This window comes from Lolium rigidum, chromosome 2 (genome assembly GCF_022539505.1).
Source record: "Lolium rigidum isolate FL_2022 chromosome 2, APGP_CSIRO_Lrig_0.1, whole genome shotgun sequence".
In the NCBI taxonomy this organism is placed as follows: Eukaryota; Viridiplantae; Streptophyta; class Magnoliopsida; order Poales; family Poaceae; genus Lolium; species Lolium rigidum.
Window position 1 is genome coordinate 37451577 of NC_061509.1, and position 21726 is coordinate 37473302.

Genomic DNA, 21726 nt, shown 5'->3' on the forward strand with positions numbered 1-21726 from the left:
CTTCCAGTTTCTGAAATTGCACTATACGTGGGCTTCTCGGTGGAAATAAGCCTGAGTTAAGCAGGAGACTTCTTTTGGGCTTCACCCATTTGGTACCTAGAAGCAGCTCTAGAAGCCCAAAAGAAGTGCCCCTCAGAATACCATTCAATAATATTTCGACGACTACCTACAGATACAATGAAGATAAGTTGGCCCAAAACGTAGCTAACAGTATTGCACTTATCATAGCAATAAGTAAAATGCAAGAACTTATGCGTCGACTAGCCTACCACATTGTCCAGTGCAGGCAAGGGTCTTTGTTGATGCAAATATCAATCTAGCGGGCACTTCCCCTCTGCAAGCAGAAGCATAGTCTTGAGCGAGGTGCGGTGCAGCTTCCTTGTGAGGGCGTATGAACGTCTCCACAAATACCTTGTCGCTGACCGCAACAATTGAATTGTGGCTCCAGTTGCGATGTAGCAATCCATTTTCCTTGAGAAACTTTACAACGTAGTGCCTGGGTTTGGTCCGGCCTTCCAGGCTGTAAAGGAGCATTGCTGGAATACGAGCAACGTATGCTGGCTCCAACCCCACCTCGGAGAGGAGGAAATCTGACTTCAGCCGCAGTGATTCCTTTGAGCTTATGAGCACCATTGGAGCCTTACATACAGCAACGCTCACCTCAACATCCGACCACCCGAACGTGTTCTTCAAGTATTCCACTTTGGCGGCGAGCTTCTCCTCCCTGAGAAATCCGACGGCCTGGAGCGCGTGCCTGAACATCCCAGAGCCACGGGGCACACCTAGACCTTGGGCGCATGCCACCATCGTCCGGACACGCTTCGGGTTGGTTGTGAGTATCCTGCTCAGACGAACGCAGATCTTGGTAATATCAGAATCACTTAGCCCACACTCCCGCAGGAGCGCGACGTTGGGCTTGACCACCCTATCCATGCTGCGTCTGAGAAGGTAGGGGCTGTTCTTGAGAGCCCGGAAGAGGTTCTCAGGGGAGCCGAAGAGGGGCAGGTAGTGCTGTACCTTGGGGACGATGGATCTAGAGCGGAAGCGGTCGCGGGCGAGCGACAGGAGGCGTGCGATGTCTGGAAGCGACAGCCCCAGGCCGGTGAGCTCCGCGACGACGGGGGAAACGGTCTTCTCCACGCCGGCGCAGAGTAGGAGTGGATCCTTGACGACGGCGGCAGCGATGTCGGCACTGGAAAGGCCGAGGCCGGCGAGGAAGGCGCGAACGGCGTCGGGCTTGGAGGGGCACTTGAGGTGGGAGAGCTTCGCGGAGGCCTTGAGGGCCTGGGTTTGGGTGAGGCCGCATGTGTCGACGAGGTAGTCCCCGACGGCGAAGCTAGGGTTTGGGGAAATGCGGGGCGCGGCGGCGGCGGAGAGGAGTCGGTGCAGAGAGGAGATGTTGGGGAAGGCAAAGGAGGAAGAGGAGAGTGTTGGAATTGATCTCATAGGCTAACAAACCGTGAGAAAATTAGGGGAGACAAAGTCTCATCCCCTCACGTGCATGCCCTGATCGGGGGCATCCAATGCAATTTTTGGTTTCGGTCCCTGTCCCCTAGCCCTGACATATAAAGAGGAGGTCATGCCCTTTTGGGTGTGAGAGATTTTTCGGTACAGGTCAAGGACCTTGAAAACTCCTAACAACCCGATCCTAAAATGAGGGCTAAGGGGATCAGAAGACCGTCTCCACCACCGGCCACCGGGAGGGCTGTGCCTGCGGCGTCCAGGACATCTCCACCTCACCAAGCTGCGCCCCATGATCATCTTCTCCGAGCTTTTCAGCAAGCCTGCAACGAACAGGCAGAGAGGGTTATCGCTGGCCATCTCAGGTACACAAAGTCTAATGTCTAATCTGAAGTTGGTGTTCTAAATAGAGATTAGATCCTTATGTTAATTAGCTAAAGGCTAATAAATTCTAACAATGGTATCAGAGCTAGTTTAATCTCTGTTAGAACCCTAATCAGGTCCTTCTTATGTCAATTGCTTTTGTCGTTGGCCTTTTTCCCTGTTGATGATCTGGTTTTACATCTAATTGCCATGGATCAGTAGTAATGAACATGATTATTAAACTGTTCCCATGATAGTGTTCACATGCTCCCGGTTATGGACTGTTAAAGTCCTGTTGATGATGTTTTAGCACTGTTCCGGTACATAACCAATTAGAAGGAGGTGATTATGTGTCTGCAATGAAGGAAAATCATCAATTTATCAAGAACCCTAACCCTGGTTTTTCCCCAATTCGGACGTTTCACTATATCCGAATAAAGAAACTGAGCAAAAAAAAAAGATAGAGAGATTGGGAACTCACGAAGGATGCTGCAACGCCGTCTTTCTCCTGTCGCAGAAGACGCGTGAAAAGCCGCCGCCGTGCTCATGGACGGACGCCTGGACCTTTGAGTCCAGCTCGTCGTCATCACCACCAAATGAACTAGCACGGCCCGGAACTCCCTGGAAATATCCGCGACGCCGTCCGCTCCCGTCGGAGGGGACGTACGGAAGGACGCGCTCGATGCGCGGAAAGAAGAAAGACGACGCCGGGCCTCCCCGCCTCGCCGTCGCTGCTGGCTTGCCGGCACGCACCACCGCCTCACGCATGTCCGCACGACACGGCAACCGCCGTTCGACGGGGGAGCGCGCGGCCTCAGGCCAAGGCACGCCCCGCCGGCGAACGCGGGCTACCGAGACGGCATGGGGACGCGGGTTCTCTCGCTGCGGTTGATGGGCGCGCCTCCGGCCGCCGCATCTCCATGACCTCCAAGAGCTCAGTGTCGCGCGCGCCGTCGCCTCACTGGTCTGCTGCGGGGAAAGCGGAGAGAGGAGGGGAAAATGGGGATTAGGGTTTGACCCTGATGATTTTGTTCTGGCCAGGAAGGGTCCAGACCGTCGATCAGATCGAACGGCACAGGATCGAGCGGAGATGTTAACGGGCCAGTAAGCCTGACGGGCCACATCTAACAATGGCGCTAGGCTCAGTCTAAGTTGGCCCTTTTTTTTTCCTTGTTGTTTTTAAACGCCCGCCTGTGCAGAATGTTGTTATGGGCTGCTACAGTAGTCTTTTTGGGCCAAAAATGAATGTCTCGTTTTCTGATTTCCAGTGCATTTTTCTGTGCTATTCAAAGGTTTTATGATGACATCAAATGTTTTGTTTAAAATCAGAGAATGCAAGAAGTTATCAGAGGATAAATAATCAGTTTTTATTAGGAATAAATTAGAGATCTTGTTTCCCAAACTTTTAATGTGGTTTTTAATGATGATGCCATTTTCGTGACATGTTATAATGAACTCCTATTAATATCCTTTGAAGTTGAAGTATAAGTGTTATTAAAAGGATATTAATATTGAGAACAGCCATGTGTAGCTCTCCTAAGTTTTTGTCAATGTCAATTTTTTTTATGAGTTATTAATATATGTCATGATTATGGAGTTTATTAATGTTGTGATCATCACTAACGGGCTGAGGCCACCTTAAGAAAACTGATAATGTCCACATGGTTCAGTTTTCCGCACTGCACTATGTGTCCTAATAACGTTGAGCCATTATGTTGGTGTATGTGCATTTTATATCTTTTGACATGCACTGAAGTAATGAAGGCTCATAATGATGATAATTCTCTCAAGAAGTTTTTTTTCTCTTTGTTTAGAGAATTCTCATGTGATACTTTATATCGTGAAAGAAGGTTTTCAATCAATAGGTTGCATTGTAGCTTATTTGATTATTATTGTTTACTAATTATTTGGTGAACCATGATGTAATTTAATGTCCAGATTTCATTTGGAGAATACTTATGGTTAATGTTAAAGTTTTTTCGCTGTGAATGTCACTATGATGGTTACTCAGGGAAATGTCATTTTTTACTGTTAATGTTCAGAATGAATGGTATTTTGTACCATTTTTTTCAAGGTTTTAATATCAAACTTCGACACATTTTCTTGATGTTGTTGAAATTATGGTGTCAAAGTTTGAGGACAAAATGATCGGGGATGGACTATGAATCCATGTGTCTAATAACATAGTGGATTACATTATGTTAATGTTGGGTATTAACTTAACAAATGTTTTTCACCGGTCAATATGTGATTCTAAAATTTCTCTAGTCAAAATGGAACCAACGAGAAGTTTTGGTTAGAGATTTATTTATGAGAAAATGTTATCATGGTATATGGCAATATTCTGACCAACGTTGATTATTGTCATGTGTCAGTTTTAAATAATTAAGTTCTTTCATCCGTTTTCAGCCCAACGGCGATACGGAGTAGAACAACAAATGAACTTGTTTTGGTACAAGTTTTCCTAATGTGTAATGTTTTATAATGATGTGCATAAAGATGATACCCATTTTCGGTAATGGACAAGGATTTTTCTATGAGGACAATGACGAATAAAGCATCTGTAAGACAACTTGTTTCTTTATATGAACATTTTGTTCTTTGGAATGCAATCATTTTATGTAAGTCTCGCCGCATGGTGAGAATTTTTGTGTCCATGGTGCATGTATCTTTTGTAATGATTATGTGTGCTATGACACAATTATGATGTAAGAGATGTGAGAAATGAGACCTCTTCGAAATTGTGGTAAGTTTACCACATTTCGAAGGGGGAAAGGGAATGTCTCATTTAATATGGGTCATCGTACTCATTTTTCTTACGCCAGAATGATACTGTATTAATTCTCCGAGTATGATGGAACCAACGAGAAGTCCTATTTGGAGAGTGAATGAATGAAAAATCACACTAATGTTTTAACTCCTTTTCATGTTAATGTCATATTACTCCCTTATGAACACTATGAAACACACGTGAATGATAAAGTGGCAAGTTTTCCATTCTAATGTTGTTTATGGTGTAGCATGTGGCTTATGGTTATATTTCTGACCAACGTCGTTTATGATCATTTGTCTTGCTCCAATAAAGTGGCAAGTTTTGTCAGCACCATGTGGCTCATGATTGTAATTCTGACCAACATCGTTTATAATCATGTGCCACATTAATTTCATCAAGTTTTTTCCACCTTCTGCCCAACGGTGTTGTGGTTTAAAACTGAAATGAAGCATTATCAAGTTTTGGAGCCATGTTCTCAAAAATAAAGTGATCACATGGACCTTGAGCTTATGAACGTGAATCTTAAGGAGAATTCCATTATATCTTTGTTCATACGCATCAGTTATGTTCAGAGTTATGCAGTCCCTAATGCAACACTTGGTGTTGAGCCTTAACAAAATTTCCTGTGATAAATAATGTGTGTGAACATTTTATCTTGGTGACATTTGCCATGTATGATGAAGATTATGAGCTTTACTGATGTATGAAACTTAATAGAGTTTCCTAAATGAGTTATATGGTTCTACAAAACTAAATGTGACTCTAAGAAAATCTTATTACAATAGTACCTCAAGATGAGGGGGAGTAAGCTTCACTATTTTATATAGATTGAATCTTCCTGGCTATCCAAGAGATTTCAGTCTTCTCTATTATGATATGAAGGGTCTTGGTAATGCCTCATACCTTGATTGTATTGAGGTATGCCAACATATAAGTCCAATCCAAAAGGAGTATAAGTTCTATTATGATGACATACACGTTGATGGAGTACGAACGAAAAATATTATGCGCTAGTACTTTATCTCACCTGCTACTAAAGTTAAGGGCGATAAAGGTGCACATTTATATGTCCAAGGAACCATTTAAACTGATCAGATAATGTCGATTCCTTATGTTTTAGTTGTCATAAGCAACATGTGCATTCAAGAATGAACACGTCCTATTTATGATCAGGATAATTGGCAAATGTACAATAAGTCCAGCAATACACCGCTGGAAAAGCCGCCAAAAGATCTTGCAGTACATGTAAGACAATAAAGTTTGCATGCTTATTAATATGATGTTTGGTAACCTAGAAGTTGTGGGTTATTTAGACATTATTTTTGCGAGGTGTGTGGATATTAAAGTTTCCACGTCATGTTAAATCCTCACCTTCGCATGTGGAGCTGTATCGTGGAAAAGCTCCAAATTTAGTATTGATGGCATCAGTAATGATGCAAACTATTAAGTGGCATGTTAAGAGGCTATTGGGCAGGTTGTATGTCAAAGAAATTGTATTCCCGAATTTGAGGTGGTAGACAACATTTCTAAACCGCCTTCTGCATTATGAACACGCAGTTTTCTATGCGAGTAACAACAAGTCAAATGGTGTTGCCAAAACCATATTGACAATAATGTTTCATGTTGTGAAAGATAGAATCCAGGATCAAGCCATTGATGTTAAACATATAGATATGATTTGTATGGATCCGTTTTGTCAAAGGCCTATCACCCATTTTACGATTATATTGCCGGCATGGGTTGATGAGGAGCTTTTTGATCCTGGAGGACCGCTAAATAAACCAACTCCCGTAAAGTAGTATGTTTTCCATTTTGATATAGAATGATGTACTATAGGTAAAGAGGTTCTATGACATTTCATTGGTCATCGTAACACTTTATTTTGGTATGTCATTTCTATTGAGAATGGTCTTATGATGTTTGTTAACCTTACGATCAAGGGGGAGAATGTTGGAATTGATCTCATAGGCTAACAAACCGTGAGAAAATTAGGGGAGACAAAGTCTCATCCCCTCACGTGCATGCCCTGATCGGGGGCATCCAATGCAATTTTTGGTTTCGGTCCCTGTCCCCTAGCCCTGACATATAAAGAGGAGGTCATGCCCTTTTGGGTGTGAGAGATTTTTCGGTACAGGTCAAGGACCTTGAAAACTCCTAACAACCCGATCCTAAAATGAGGGCTAAGGGGATCGGAAGACCGTCTCCACCACCGGCCACCGGGAGGGCTGTGCCTGCGGCGTCCGGGACATCTCCACCTCACCAAGCTGCGCCCCATGATCATCTTCTCCGAGCTTTTCAGCAAGCCCGCAACGAACAGGAGAGAGGGTTATCGCTGGCCATCTCAGGTACACAAAGTCTAATGTCTAATCTGAAGTTGGTGTTCTAAATAGAGATTAGATCCTTATGTTAATTAGCTAAAGGCTAATAAATTCTAACAGAGAGGACCTGGATGAGGACGGAGCTACGGAGGCGGAGCATGGCTTGCGGAGGAGACGGCGCCGGCGGCGACGGTCGTTTACTGACGCCTGCAAATTGTATCGAATCTGCTGAGTTTGCGATTCCTTGCCCGCTATCATCGCATCTCAAACGGCCCGAGCTAAACAAACATTTGCCATTGCATGCATGGTGTGCTTCTGCGAAACACATTACAATCAAAGACGCTCATACGTACACACTCACCCTATAAAGGTACACACGCACATCCTACCCCTAGCTAGGTTTCCTTATTTTCAATTTTCAACCATGTTTCAAACTATGTAGTAGTTTAGTTTGTGTAATGTTTCTAGCTATAGTTAAATGAAAAAGAGTTAAATACATCATTAGTACATAAACTTGTCACGTCGGACCGGATTATTCACTGTACATCGGAAATACGCTGTGGCGGTAATTGGATACGCAGAAAATGTTTTCTACGGTCACTCCTGAATGTAGAGCGCGTGTACGAGCTGAGCTGACGTTGATAGGGGCCCAGTTGACAGAAGGTTTGTGTCTGTCCTCTAGCACTCCGCGGGAATATTGCAGAAAACACCCTGCAATTCGAAACGCCGCGCATAGATCAGCCCCTCCACCTCCTCCACTTCAGCCCCGCGCCACCTCCGCCTAGTTTGTCGTCGATCACGTCCGCCATCAACGCGCTGGTGTAGAGACAGAGAGATAGAGAGGAGGCGGTGTTCTCGTCGTGGCGACGGAGGCGGCGGTATTGTCGTCGCGAGGGAGGCGGCGCAGCTCCGGCGATGACGCCGCGCCGGCGGTCAGATGGTGCTCCACCGCCCGTATACGGTACCGCCCTTGTCAATCTACTGTCTATTCGAGTAATTTTGCATTCATTATGTATTAGGGTTGCGGATTTGGTGTTTGATTTTGGGGTTCATGCGGTGGTTGCACAGAACAGAGGATTCGAAAAGCACTTCTTTTTTTCTGATTATGGAGTTCATGCGGTTGTTTAGGGGGTTAGTGTAGGGTTTATAAGATCCAAAGGTTCATGCTTTTATTTGGATGATTATGACAGGTCCTCGAAGCAGTTATTTTTCTGTTGAAGTTAATCATGGCGGGTACTTTCTTGGTGAAGGCAAGAATAGAAGTTATGTCAGTGGTGTGTCTCAATGGATTGACCATGTGGATAGTGTGACCTGGTCAGCACTAATGCTTGAGAATTTGATTGAAGAAATGGGGTATGAGATGTCAGGGAGGATAACAGTGCATTTTTGTGATCCCTTTCTCTCTGTTAGCACTGATGGACTGAGAAAAATTAGGGGTGATGAGGATTGTCAGGCCATGCTCTCTTTCTTGGGCATGGGGCAACATTTCTTCAGTCTTTACCTTGATCATGATGACAGTCTTCTGGCTAGGAATTGGGATGATGTGGTCCATTTTCCAGTGATTGAGTTGCCACCTGTTATCAGCCCTGCAAAACCAACAGGAAACAGAGATGGAGATGAACTTGTAGGCATCGAAAATTCAGACCTTCAGCCTGTGCCATTGCAAGTGATATCTCCACTGCATGATAGTAATGTTGCTGCCAGAAAAATGTGCTTTTTTTTCTGCGAAACACATTACAATCAAAGACCCTCATACGCGTACACACTCACCCTATAAACATACAGACGCTCATCCTACCCCTATGAGTACCTCCAAAAGACTATGTTGAAGAACTGATCCGGCGGGTCTTAAGATTGACGAAATCACCACAGGCGCCTCGCTGTCGACGGGAACGTCGCCTCCCACTAAAGAATATTCCGCCTTTATGAGACACCAAAGTGTCAAATCTGGAATTTGAACTCCCGCGGGCTGGGGGCACCACTGTCCTCCTAATCATCCAACCACAGGTTGGTTCTCTCTGGTAGAAAAATGTGTTGCATCCAGGTCCAGCCACTAGACGCAAACACAGTTCAAATATACGCCTCGGATGCCTCTGGGTGGACGATACGGGGTCGCGTGGCGTGACAGCTCGCTTCTCTCACAGCTGGCAGCGACCTAGGTCGATGCGTCTTCTCGTGCGCGTCAGTACTAACGATGAGGCATCGCTTCGGCGGTCCGCACCACGTTAAAGCGATGCATCGCCTGCCGAGTGGCCGCTACCCACCTCTGGCAACATCAAGCAAATATGATTAATTTAGCTAGTTCTTAGTTTTTTGTGTTTTTTTTTTTGTGTTGTTGGATCATGCCCACCAGTGGCGAAGCCAGTATGTTTGAAGTAGGCATATTGCACCATAACATTTGGCTTAGCTAATAAGATTTTTTTTTTTAAGCCCAGCCTATGTTTTTTCTTCCCCATCCTAGTGAAATGGGCTTGAACGAATGCTACCCTTACTCGAGAATCAATACCGTGCAATGAGTTGCACAGTACAAGTTGGGTACCACTACTTGAAGAGAAACCTTTCGTGAAGGTCAGTCCGGTCCGGAGAAGCCATCCCGTGTGTGACACATGGGGCGCGTTTGATTGCCTGGGCTAAATTCCTGCATGGCTGCGCCAACGAGATGGCAGCCCTTGTGCGTCGCGAACGGTCCATGGGCCAGTTTTGGAGGGTCGTTTGGTAGCCTGTGCGGCCTTTTGCGCGCTGGAGAAGGAACCCATGCCCCATCGTTTGGTTGCCCGTTTTCGGCCCATCTTGCACGCAGGAAAATATGAATCGGTTGTTTGGTTGCTCAAATCACAGTTCCATATCCTTACCACAATTCAAATAAGGTGAGATTACCATGCCATGGCATATTACATACGATCATAGACGACTCAGAAGAACACGATCCTCGCGATCACCACGATGATGAAGGTGATGATGTAATCTTTAACCCGGTTGGGACGTACCTCCGGCGGTGCTCCTTGTAGACCATGTACTTCCTCCGGCGGCAGCTATGCTAATGGCACTGCATCATCGATGGCCTGATCTTCCAGGAGCTCCTCTTCCAGGAAGGTGAGGTACTCTTGTTGTGTGTAATATCTCAGGTTTAGAGGCTACAAAATGAGAGAACACCAAAGTGTGCATTGCATTCATGCATAGAAAATCCGGGGAATGTTCGCGCTTTCAAATAAAACTTACCACAGTAACTGAAGTTTCACTTGACTTGCTGGAATTCAAGTAGATCATCAAGTCAAGCGCTATAAACTTCACTGTGTCTTTACTAAAACCTTGTTTTGGGTAGAGATAATTTGATCTATGGGTTAGCTCAAATGGGATTAGCTTTACTATCACAACACCTTAAGTGAGGACTAAATACCAGATGATCATAACATGGTATTCCTTACCAAACACATTCTTTAAGAATCAAACCCCAACTTATTAACACTTAAAAGTTAGCAACTACCTTTGTGTGTAATTTAATTCACTTCTAACCAAATAAGGTAAATCAAAAGGTCTAAAGTGCATAAAAGCCACACATTCTTATTTAAATAATAACTTATTAAATATATGGAATATCACAAAACTAAATTCGTTTACATTACGAATTATAGTTCAAGCTATTTGAATAAAATTAATTGTGAGTATTTTGAAACTCATATGATCATGTCTTGGTGAAATCAAACACCAACCATCCAAAATTGAGGAATAACCTTCAACCTTGACCTTTTGACCAATATTATAATATAAACCCAATCAAATATGATATATAGTGTCTCATCCACAATAATAAAACTTCCACAAGATATTTAGTAACAAATGCCACTTGGCTATCCAAAGATAAATCATATGAGAGGATAATGATCATGCCACATAGGATGAAAATATCTACATGACTTGCATCCCAAGCTTTGCCACCTCATGCTCAAAGGATTGCTATGGATGAGAGCATGACAATCAAGCACCTTACTCATCCAACCAAAACAAGAGTCACCCACCTATGCGTCATGATACTAGAGTTTGCCCAAGCCTATAAAAGGAGCCACACCCTTCATACATTTGATCATCTTGTAGCAAGATACAAGGAAACAAACACATAGATCCACTCCATACATTAGCTAGGATCAAGATGAAGAAGCTAGGAGGTGGAGACATACCACAAGATGCAGGTTTATCAGATTTCCTGAAGAACAAATTACAGAAGATTGCAAGGTAGAATTCCTAGGCAGACCATATATTTAAAAAATTATATTATCATATTTGGAGCAGAGCCCTAGGATGTGTCAAAGTATTGAGAAGTTAGAGAGGTGATAATATTAACCATAGCCATTTCCATGCAAGAATACTAGAGAAGTACTAATCCTAGTTGTTCAAGTCAACATTTGATCTTGGAGGTGAGAACCCTATTCCAATAGCAATACCTTAGGAGACTAATTCCATAATCATCACAACTTGGTATTGATCATAAACCCAAAGAATCTAGGATGAGTGTGATGAGAGGAATAATAAATAGAGATTAGTGAGCAGTAAGTTGATCATATCTAATGCATGACCATGCCTTGTAGCAGTGGCGGAGCTTAAAATAAAATCCTGGACGGGCCAAACTAAATCAAAGTACAAAAAATTGCAACTGTGCCCTGCGCCGGGAGAGAAATGCAGCAGCTGCAGGTGTGTAATGCAGCGCATAGGGAGTAGGGAGAACTGGAAGAGCTGCCAAGCTTTGGCCTTGCAATTGCGGAAAAAGAAATCGGAGAATAGAGAGGACTAGAGGAGATGAAATGATGTGAATTGAGCCGCCGGGTCGCCGGTGCTAATTATCTGGCCGCCTTGTCGCCAGCTTCTTGTGTGTGTTTGCTGGGACTTGGGAATTTGGGGATGGGGCATAGGCAGCGGGCGCCCTCGCCGTCCGCTACTACTCGCTGCTGGACGGTCGCCCCTCGCCGGCAGTCCGGCTGCTACCTCCGCCACTCAGCTTAGCTAGCGCCATGGATGCGGCCGTGACGAACAGGAACAAGGAAGCAACGAGTCAATGATTGAATGGGAACCAAATTAATGATCTGTTCTCGTGTATGCTAGGGCCTAGTTTAGAGCGCGCCACACAGAGACCTAGGTATAAATTTCTTTTTCTCACCGGGGAAGGGCGGGCCATGGCTCGGTTTTTCCCTTGAGAAGCTCCGCCAGTGCCTTGTAGATTCAGATGATAAGATAAATTTATGCTTAAACCCTAACTTGTGTATCACAAGTAAACCCTAAGACCATACCCTAAACTCAAGCACTAGTACATAATTAGTTGAACAATCAATAGCTAGGATTTTAAAATAAACCTAACTAAATTTTCATGCCCTTAGAAATAATGGGACACATAAAATCATAACCCTAACACCATCTTCATTAATACCCTATTTTAAATTCTAGCCATATTTAAAATATATATGAACAATCAATATTGTTAAGCACATTAGACAAATCTAATAATATGTTCATCTTGTAAATATTATAAATTTCAAATCACTTAAATAGATTTGGTTCTCAAATAAAAAGAATTGAGATAAACACCTAAATCCATACCTATTTTAATTATACCTCACAAGAACACCAAGTTAACCAAATATTAAATATTTTTTTGAATAAATAATCATGCAGTAAGCATTACTATCAAGTTCTATTAAGATTCAAATATTTAAGAACCTGCAAGAATAAACAGAATTCAAATTTGAATTCAAATAGCAAATTCAAATCAGTAAATAAAAACATAAAATATAAAAAGGAGAGGAACCTTACCTGTCGGGCCACCATAGCCGTCGTAGCCCACGAAGCCATCCAGCAGCAGCCCACGTCGAAGCCAGCCCAATTGGAAATGGTCCATACCGTTTCGTGATTAAACGGAGGCCAGCGTCTTCGTCTTCGTCTCCGGAGATGACAGCGTAGAGGAGAAACCTGGCCACGTCCTCGTCGTGGATAACCTCGGTCCGGACGTCGCCAAACCCTCTAGAACTGCGTCCAATCCTCCTCACGTCCGTCTGATCCTAAAAGCGTCTCGATTCGTGCATGTTTTCTGTGTCCAAACCGCCGCAGTATCTCTGCCGTTGTTGGCGGTGGGATGACGAATTATCCACCGTCCAGCTCTATAAATGTGTCTGGAGCATCCCCTGGAAACCCTAGACCTTCGCCGCCCATTCATTTCTTCTCTATCCCTCTCTAGCTCTCGCTATCTTCCACAACACCTCGTCGGGGTTGAGTAAGAACTCGACGGAGGAGGTCACCCCAAGCTCGATTAGGTAGTCCAGGAGAAGCGCATGGACTCAAGGATCATTGAGGTGGAGCCAATCGTTCAAGGGGAGCTCAGAATCGAGCTAATTTTAAACGTCCCTTTCGGTGTACGGCGGAGGTATCGGCGAGGTGGAGCTGGTTGCCGTGCACCGTCTTCACTGGCGTCGAGGGTGAGCATGCGCATCTAAGCCCCCTAGCACATCCCCGCGTGCTCTGTAGCTCGAGATTGATCATTCGCCGGAGTGCACCGCCGCAGCACATGGTTTCCGGTGATGCTCCGGTGAGTCTTTCGGTAATCCTCCACCACCGTCGTGCTCAGTAGGTCAAGGGGAATCGATTAGTGTAAGCCACGCATCCGGGGAGGTCCTAACTCGGCGACGCCATCGTCTACTGGTCGTCGGCGTCAAGCCGTCGTCTCAGCCGACATGGCGTGTGGGGCCATTGGTCGTCATTGACTGGTCTTTGCCGCGTGGCAATTGACCCAGTAAATGGACCCACATGTCAGTAGCAGTGGCTAGATCCAGACCCGTATGTTTAGTATTTTTGATTTAATTTAAAAACCAGAAAATAACTGTAACTTTGCAGAAATAAACGAAATTCATTTTAGCTCAGAAATATATGAAATAATATATCAAAATGATCACAAAAATAAACTCTATTCAACAAAAATATAAAATAAAAATGTGTGTCAAAATAAAAATTTAATTATTTTTAACCATTATTGTTTATGCCTTTTCTTTTATCCTTAATTCAAATAAAACTTATTAATTAGTTTAGTTTCAAAAATAAATCATAACCAACCAGTAAGTAAATAAAATATTAAGATTAGTTTTCTTTATCATATTTTCATCAATTAAAATATTAGTGGTATTTCATAAACCCTAATTTGCAATTTATCATTTACTATTTATTTTAGTTAATAATAAAGCAAGAAAATGTTAAAAGCTAATATTATTTTGTTAGTTCAAAAGTTGTTTACTCAAACTTTTTTTAGCAAGTTATTATTCTAAAACCTAATCATAACTATAAAACTCTAATTCCTAAATTAAACCCTAAGTAGTATTTATTTTAATTATTAAATCACTTAAAATTAATAAAATGCTAATACCATCATTAAATTTATTTCAAAGTAATTAGTGACCACATCTATGATCAATTATTAGTTCAAGAGTTATATCATAATTTAGAAATCCTAATACTACTATAAGTAAGAACCTTAGTCTCATTATTTTACGTGATCATCCCACATTATTGGAGATATGAATGAAGTAGGCAAATAGATTATGCACACAATATTGAGCGCCACCATCTCGGAGCGCGGTCGCTGGAAGTCGATGACATTGTGCAGGCAGTGGAGTGAGGACTGGGCGCTGCTGGATCAGAGAAGCGGGGTTGACTGCTACGAGGTCGTTGTTGTCGTGACCGCCTGCGGAGCTGGAGGAGGACGAGGAGTGCAATAGGTCCAAGGTTTAGATCGATCAGAATTGATTAGCACGGGTGCCGATTTCAGGGATTAAGAGTTCAGGGTTTAATCTCAACATGCTTTACGAATCCCAGGTTTAATATAGACTTTACTCAACATGGGCTGGGCATCTTTCTTGACATGGGCTGGGCTTCTGAAGTTAAACCGCTCGTTGCAGTCCACCACTCATCATCATTGCCCTGCAATTACACAAAAAAACTGCTCGGATGAACTGAGCCGCCACTGCCGCCTCCATGTTTTAAAGAGTTGTCGTGTTGCCGTCGACAATCAGCGCCCGCCTGCTTGCGGCTCCATCTCTTTTTTTTTTTTGAGAAACACAGTACAAACGCAGACGCTCACATACACGCGTATACACTCACCCCTATGAACGCACACACGCACACCCTACCCCTATGAGCACCTACGGAAAACTGAGCCGGCGAATTGGATCTTGAAATTAACGAAGTCACCACAGGCGCCTCGCTGTCGACGGGAACGTCGCCTCCCACTGAATGAATATTCCGCCTTTATGAGACACACAGATATCAAACCTGGGGTTTGAATCTGGTGGGCTGAGGATACAACCATCCTCCTAACCACCCAACCTCAGGTTGGTTCTCTTGCGGCTCCATCTCTGGCAGCAGCAGATTTTCCTTGCCCCTTTTGCGCCACGGCTCAAATCTGCTGGACGCTTTGCCTCCCGATCGACGATTTGGTTATATTTTTGTTGAATTCTACCTTCCCTTCAAGCCTACCCGGAACCAATTGGATTTCAACGGGATATCGTGTACTGGCCGCTCAAGCAACGGAAGAAGCTATCACCATGTTTATGGCCTACAGACGCTGGACAACACCACCTACTTCCACTGGTACACAAACTTTCATCTCTTACTCTTAAATTATTGCTTACACTGAAGCAGCACATGCATCTTCTGTTTTTCTTACTCTTCTTAGTCGCATGTATTTGTACCTTCGAATTTTCACTAAATTTTGTTTGTTACATGTTCCCTTCGAATCTACCCTGAAATTTATTTGTTACATGGAATTAGCTCCACTGGAATCTTCCTTTGTGTGTGTGTGTATGCGGTTTACAAACATGGATAACCCTGAAAGTTCTGAAAATCCTATGAGCAATCATCGTAGGCATAAGGCATTCAGTCTCACGCAGCCGTGGACGCCCATACCATCGATCACAACCTTTCATCGCCCAGGAACCAAACCATTCTGCTTCTTAAATATGTTCCTTTAAATCTTCAATTGCCTATGTTCCAGTGCACCTTTCATTAAATTGATGTTAGAGATGTTGCTGTAATAAAGTGTTATGCCTAATATTGCAGATGCAGTGTAATTCTTATCAATAGATGAGGTGGCAACAAAGATCATACCTGTGTGTATTTCCCTTCTCAAAAAAGATAAGTCCTATCTTGGGTATATTGTATGGCAATTTTTGTTTTTCTCCATAATATTTTACACTGTAGTGAATATTTAATATTCTACCTATGGTATCATTTTTCGTATTTGTTTCATGTATTAGCAGATTGCCGATGACGATGGATAGATGGATGATCTACTGCTCTTCTCCTTATCCACACCATAAATCAGATTCAAGAACATGTGTAGCTCTGAATTAACTTATTTGTCGCGTGAGAGTTACATCTTCAACCAATAATAATATGTGTATAGTCCAAGTGCTCAATGTGGTTTCAGAACTGCAGCTTGGATTACATATTTCCATGGTTATGTACTTATGTAGTCACCGATAAATTTCTTTTTAACAGTTTATTGTCCAGTTCACTTTGATTCTCCTACTATGACTATTCTGGATGGTAAATTTGAATGTCCATTTTATGTCAGAGGTATGTTGCGCATTAGTCATTCTTTATATTGCTGGTGCTTATCATGTGAGAAAAAAATACTTAAGCTTCATAAAAAGTATCCTGATTGAAACACTTACCTAAACTACAATGATTATTGCTAAAAGTCAGAGACCCTTCTCTCCACCATTTCTCCCAAGTCCCAATGCACCTTAATTTGAGGAAGAGGCTAACAGACGGCATGTCCAAATTCCCCTTTCCTTATTAATTTTTTTCTCTTTTGTTGAACCCCTGGTTTCCCTGTAAGCACATACACTATATTGCACTCATATGTCTCTAATCGTGAGCTTGCTGGTTTGATCTCCTTGAATCATGTGAATCCTAAAAGCGTGCATTTGTGAAGACCGGGGCTTCTTTTATTCAAACTCATTGTCGTATATCTGAAAATGATTGAATAGAATTTTGAAAAAAAGTAAATCTGTGTCAGATTTGTCATAATATATATGTTCTGTTCCTGTGCTATTTCAAACTCTCAAATTCATAATATATATGGTAATTTGTTGCAGTTTTTTGCAAGGTATTTAGCAACATAACATACTTAGCTAGACTGATATCCTTCATTTATCAAATGCACAGTCACTTCTACTTCTTCTCCAAAGAAATATCAACACAATCCCGCAGCACCGCGCTGGGTATCATCTAGTTTCTACAATGTTTGTACTAATGTGTTCCACTTCAGTACTAGGCAGTGTACAGATCGTAGAAACATTCCCCCAAATTGTCATGCAATAATTCTGATTGATGGCATCTTGTAGTTTGCCTATTCTCTGTGATCGCTGCGAGCAAAGATCATGTACAAAGGCGTATGCGTTTGGTATCCTGAAACCTACCACCCCCAAATGATCCTTAAGAAACTGTATTGCTCTCTCACCATTCAACAATCTGGCTATTTTCAAGAAGCGAAAACTCAGAACCAGCATGATCAAATAGCACGATGTACTAGCTATTGCACATTATTTGCACCTGTAACGCCAACCTTCTATCTTTTTAGCGCCTTGCATCTGCAGGGTTCCAAATAGACCATTTTATAGCCAGTCTTTCCTCTGTATGGGCAAGGTAACGTATGGTCGATCTTAACTGTGATGAAGTATAAAGATATAAAGTTCTCATGTACTTTATGCTCTAAATTTTAGACCTACCGCTTCACTCTGATTAATGAGCTATGTTCGCCACGTGAAACAATTATTTGCAGAAATCTTGATAACATGGCCAAGTAGTTAACTTGTAATTACCTACTAAAGCTCCAAAAAACAATGTAACCTCTACAATCATTATAAACTACGCCAACATTGATCATAATTGCTGTAATTTATTGTTGCTCGTGATCTATATTGTCACTGTTGATCCCGGGAAGCATCGCTTGGTAGACGTTGTGTCACGTTGCACAGAGGGATCACCCAAAAAAAACTAAGGCCTCGTTTGGCAGGAGGGGTTTGCAGAGTTTTGTGGTGTAAATTCCCGGAACAGACCTACATAACACGTTGAAACACTAGATTCACCGTTCGGTACTCAGGTTTTAAACAAACCGAACCCAGTCAATCCCGGTCTTGTAGGCTGAAATCTCGTCGGGTCGACGGAAATAAAAAACGCGGCACCCACCTCGCGTTTTTTTCCTTCTATAAATCTCGTTGGACAGCAGCTGATTAAAGCCTATTCGGTTACACGATTCCGCCCCAATCTCCGGGGAAGACAGGGATTGTTGTTTGGAGTTGCTATTTCTTTTCTGCTGGCCCCATCGATACGTACCTGAAAACACCTCAATACACGATAATCCACTCCACAATCACCCAAAACGCTTTGCGCAAAACTCTCTAACACACGGCTGCCGAACGAGGCCTAAAGGAATATGTTGCACTGGGAAGTGCAAATCAATATGTTGCACTGAGAAGTGTATGCAGTGATCCCAGGGGTCGCAAAGGTCGTACAAGAATGATTCTGATTGCTGGCATCGTGTAGCTTGCCTAATCTCTGTGATCGCTGAGAGCAAAGACCATGTATAAAGGTGTATGCGTTCGCTATCCTGAAACCTACCATCCCCAAAATGTTCCTAATAGACCGTATTGATCTCTCACCATTTAACAAGCTAGCTACTTTCAAGAAGCAGAACTCAGAACCAGCATGATCAAATGGCACCAAGTACTGCTATTGGACATTATTTGCACCCGTAACGCCAACCTTCTCTTTTTTTAGCGTTTTGCATCTGCGGGGTTCCAAATAGAGCATTTTATAGTCAGTCTTTTCTCTGTATGGGCAAGGTAACGTACTCGATCTTAACTGTGATGAAGTATAAGGATATAAAGTTCTCATGTACTTTCTGCTCTAAATTTTAGACCTACTGATTCACTCTGATTACTGAGCTACGTGAAACAATTATTTGCAGAAATTTGGACAACATGCCCATGTAGTTAACTTGTAATTACCTACTAAAGCTCCAAAAAACAATGTGGACATTTACAATCATTATAAACTACGCCAAGATTGATCATAATTGCTGTAATTTATCGCTGCTCGTGATCTATATTGTCATTGTTGATCCCGGGAAAGCATCGCTTACTAGACATTGTGTCACGTCATGGCCGTGAGGCTCGATGTCATGACACTGTACTGGGAAATATTTTGCATTTGTAAACAATATTTACCTGTGGAAATCCTAAGGATCAGAACACACATGGTATTCAATTTGCAAGGGAGGTCATTTTCTTTCCCCATATCAGTGGAATCACAGAAGAATTGCCTGAGATGAACTGAAGCTTCTTTCTTTGCCAGATCAAAACGACACATACATATAGACTAGATGGACCTAGCGCACTTTGTTGCGCCGTTTTTTGTAATTATCATTATATAAATAGCAACACTTAATGGATTGAAGGCCAAAATATTATATAATAGTTAAGTCTTTTCGAAAAAAGGAAAATATAAGTAATAACTCAATGGAGTTGGAAAGAATATTCAAAAAACATGTGTTAAAGTGGTATAGAGCATAAGTGTTCATGAGATATGTAGTGACAATTGCGGTATAGGAATGAGCCAATTAATTAGGACCCTAATCTTTTAGATGCCTATACCACAGTGACAATTGCGGTATAGGAATGAGCCAATTAATTAGGACCCTATATCTGAACTGCAGATTGTTGCAAAAACATGCCTCTCCCTATGCTCAGATGAGAACTAATCATAATAAATCAATGGTCACCAACCTGAAGAACAAAAAGAACAAAACCATCAACTTAACTATCTACTGGGCGCTCGTGCCGTTGAAAAGAACAATTGTGTGGTTGAGAGCTGACCTCAACATTCATCTCATGAACTCGCTATACAAACAACTGCAATAAGAGTTAGTTCTAGGCACAAAGAGATGTTCTCTTCTTCTCCAACCAACCTCGGTCCAAAGCTCATGGTCAAATGCCTTCATCAAGGGCCTTCATCAAATTGAGGAAGCAGAGCATTAGTCACCTCTTGGTAGATAAGAGAAGACATCGAGGATGAGATGAATTTACTCCCCGGTGCGATTATCTGACATCTGGGGCACACATATATGCATTTGAGAAGTCAGTGCCTTGGCTCAGTTAATTCAGATTTGAATATGTAAGTTCCAGAAAAAGGTAAAAAAATCCTCGCAAAAAAAGGTAATAAATAGTACTCCCTCAGTTAAAAAATAGTTGTCTCAACTTTATCTAGATACATCCATATCTAGACAAAAGTGAGACATCTTTTTTAGGCGGAGAGAGTATCTATACTGAACAAAGGTTTTGACTGTAATCCAACTTCCAAACAAGGAAAACCGTGGACAGATATAACAGAAGCAAAAAAGTGTGGTCTGAAGTTGCAGTGCCAGATTTGACGTGTGTAATACAGGACATGCAATCAGACGCAAACATCAACATATCTCAAGTATGATAGTAAGAAAAAACACAGGCCACATGCAATCTTCTTTGTCAACTGTGGCTTGCCGTTGTTCTTCGGTGTCGTTTGCTATTACAGAAGTGGACATATTCTGACATCAAGTTTGTTGTGGCTGGAAAATTTGAGGTGGTCACTCAGATTTCAAATAGAAAATTTCACACAGCACGTTGTTTCTCTTTAGATGGATGGTCTTGTGAATCAGTGTATCTTATAATCCTTTCCTATTTCTGCACCATGAACATTGTGAACTGGCCATGTTCATCCTCTCATACTTGATATTGAGAATGTTATACCTGGAATCTATGCTAGCTACTTGATGTAAGCTACCATTATAGTAGGAATTTATATTCTTCTTAATAATGCTAATATTCACTCATGATTTATTTGTTCTGTTTTCAGATCATAAATCAATTTTGTTGAAGGAAGAAACTACATTTGATGTTGAGGACCAAATCATACATAACAGATCCATTTACTTGTTGGGAAAAAGTATAAGAGGAGCAGCTTTACACACAATAGGAAGTACGCATGATAGGAAGTAGTGATCTAACTCCAGGCTTACCAATATTCGTAGGAAACCGCCGAATCACAGGGAAAATACATCAGCTAACCACAAACCCACTTTATATCTGCCCCAAGTGCAGAGTCATCAGACCCAGAAACCCGCCTCCCGCTGAAAGAGAACACAAGCCAGAACCAAATCCGGCCCCAACCCCCTAAACCCTAAACCGTCCTAGATTCGATACAGCCAAGACGTGCACCGTCCAAACAGACCACGGCCAGCATATCACATCTATCTATCTGTGAAACAAATCTGAATCCTCTAGATTCGATACAGAAAGACGGACGGCCGAAGGGGTGGCAGCAAAATGTGCCCCAAATCAACGAATCCGGAGCAATGCACCCTCAACAAACGCAGATCAGGTGCAATTCCTAAACGGCGGCTGAACACGCCCCCATCACAAACCCAGGGCACGCAGCACACACACCAGGAAAGTATCCACACAAAAATTCAAAGAAGAAGAGAAGGGAAACGGACCAGATCAGAGAGGCAAACGTGACGGGAGGACCAGCGCCACAGCGCCGCCGCCGAAGAACGGCACCCACCGCCGCAAAAGCGAACGAAGAGGACACGGGAACTGCCGCCTCAAGCAAAAGAAGAAGGAACACGCGGTCAAAATAATTCTGAACCGACGCGCAGCACCTTGGCCTTGCTGACACGTCGATAGCATCCGAGTGCAGACACGGCATCACGCCGACATGCGCGCTGGCCCAAATGACAGC

At 42.8% G+C, this 21726-nt stretch overlaps 2 protein-coding genes across 2 annotated transcripts; both read right to left on the minus strand.

Annotated features, from left to right (window-relative positions):
• Positions 1-249: 249 nt before the first annotated feature.
• On the minus strand, positions 250-1446 carry LOC124689524. Its single transcript, XM_047223043.1, has one exon. The coding sequence runs from the start codon at positions 1444-1446 to the stop codon at positions 250-252; it is 1197 nt and encodes a 398-aa protein (XP_047078999.1).
• Positions 1447-1614: 168 nt separating this feature from the next.
• Positions 1615-2592, minus strand: LOC124689525. The gene is made up of 2 exons (XM_047223044.1): positions 2306-2592; positions 1615-1784 (listed from the first exon to the last, which is right to left on the minus strand). The coding sequence occupies exons 1-2, from the start codon at positions 2590-2592 to the stop codon at positions 1670-1672; spliced, it is 402 nt and encodes a 133-aa protein (XP_047079000.1). The 3' UTR covers positions 1615-1669.
• Positions 2593-21726: the final 19134 nt, after the last annotated feature.

What these genes read in the sequence shown, in the direction of transcription:
- LOC124689524 (XM_047223043.1), bottom strand. Translation starts at nt 1,446, where the DNA reads ATGAGATCAATTCCAACACTCTCCTCTTCCTCCTTTGCCTTCCCCAAC.
- LOC124689525 (XM_047223044.1), bottom strand. Translation starts at nt 2,592, where the DNA reads ATGCGTGAGGCGGTGGTGCGTGCCGGCAAGCCAGCAGCGACGGCGAGG. An exon ending in ACGGCGTTGCAGCATCCTTC is followed by an intron (nt 1,785 to 2,305) that starts GTGAGTTCCCAA and finishes TGTTCGTTGCAG; the next exon opens with GCTTGCTGAAAAGCTCGGAG.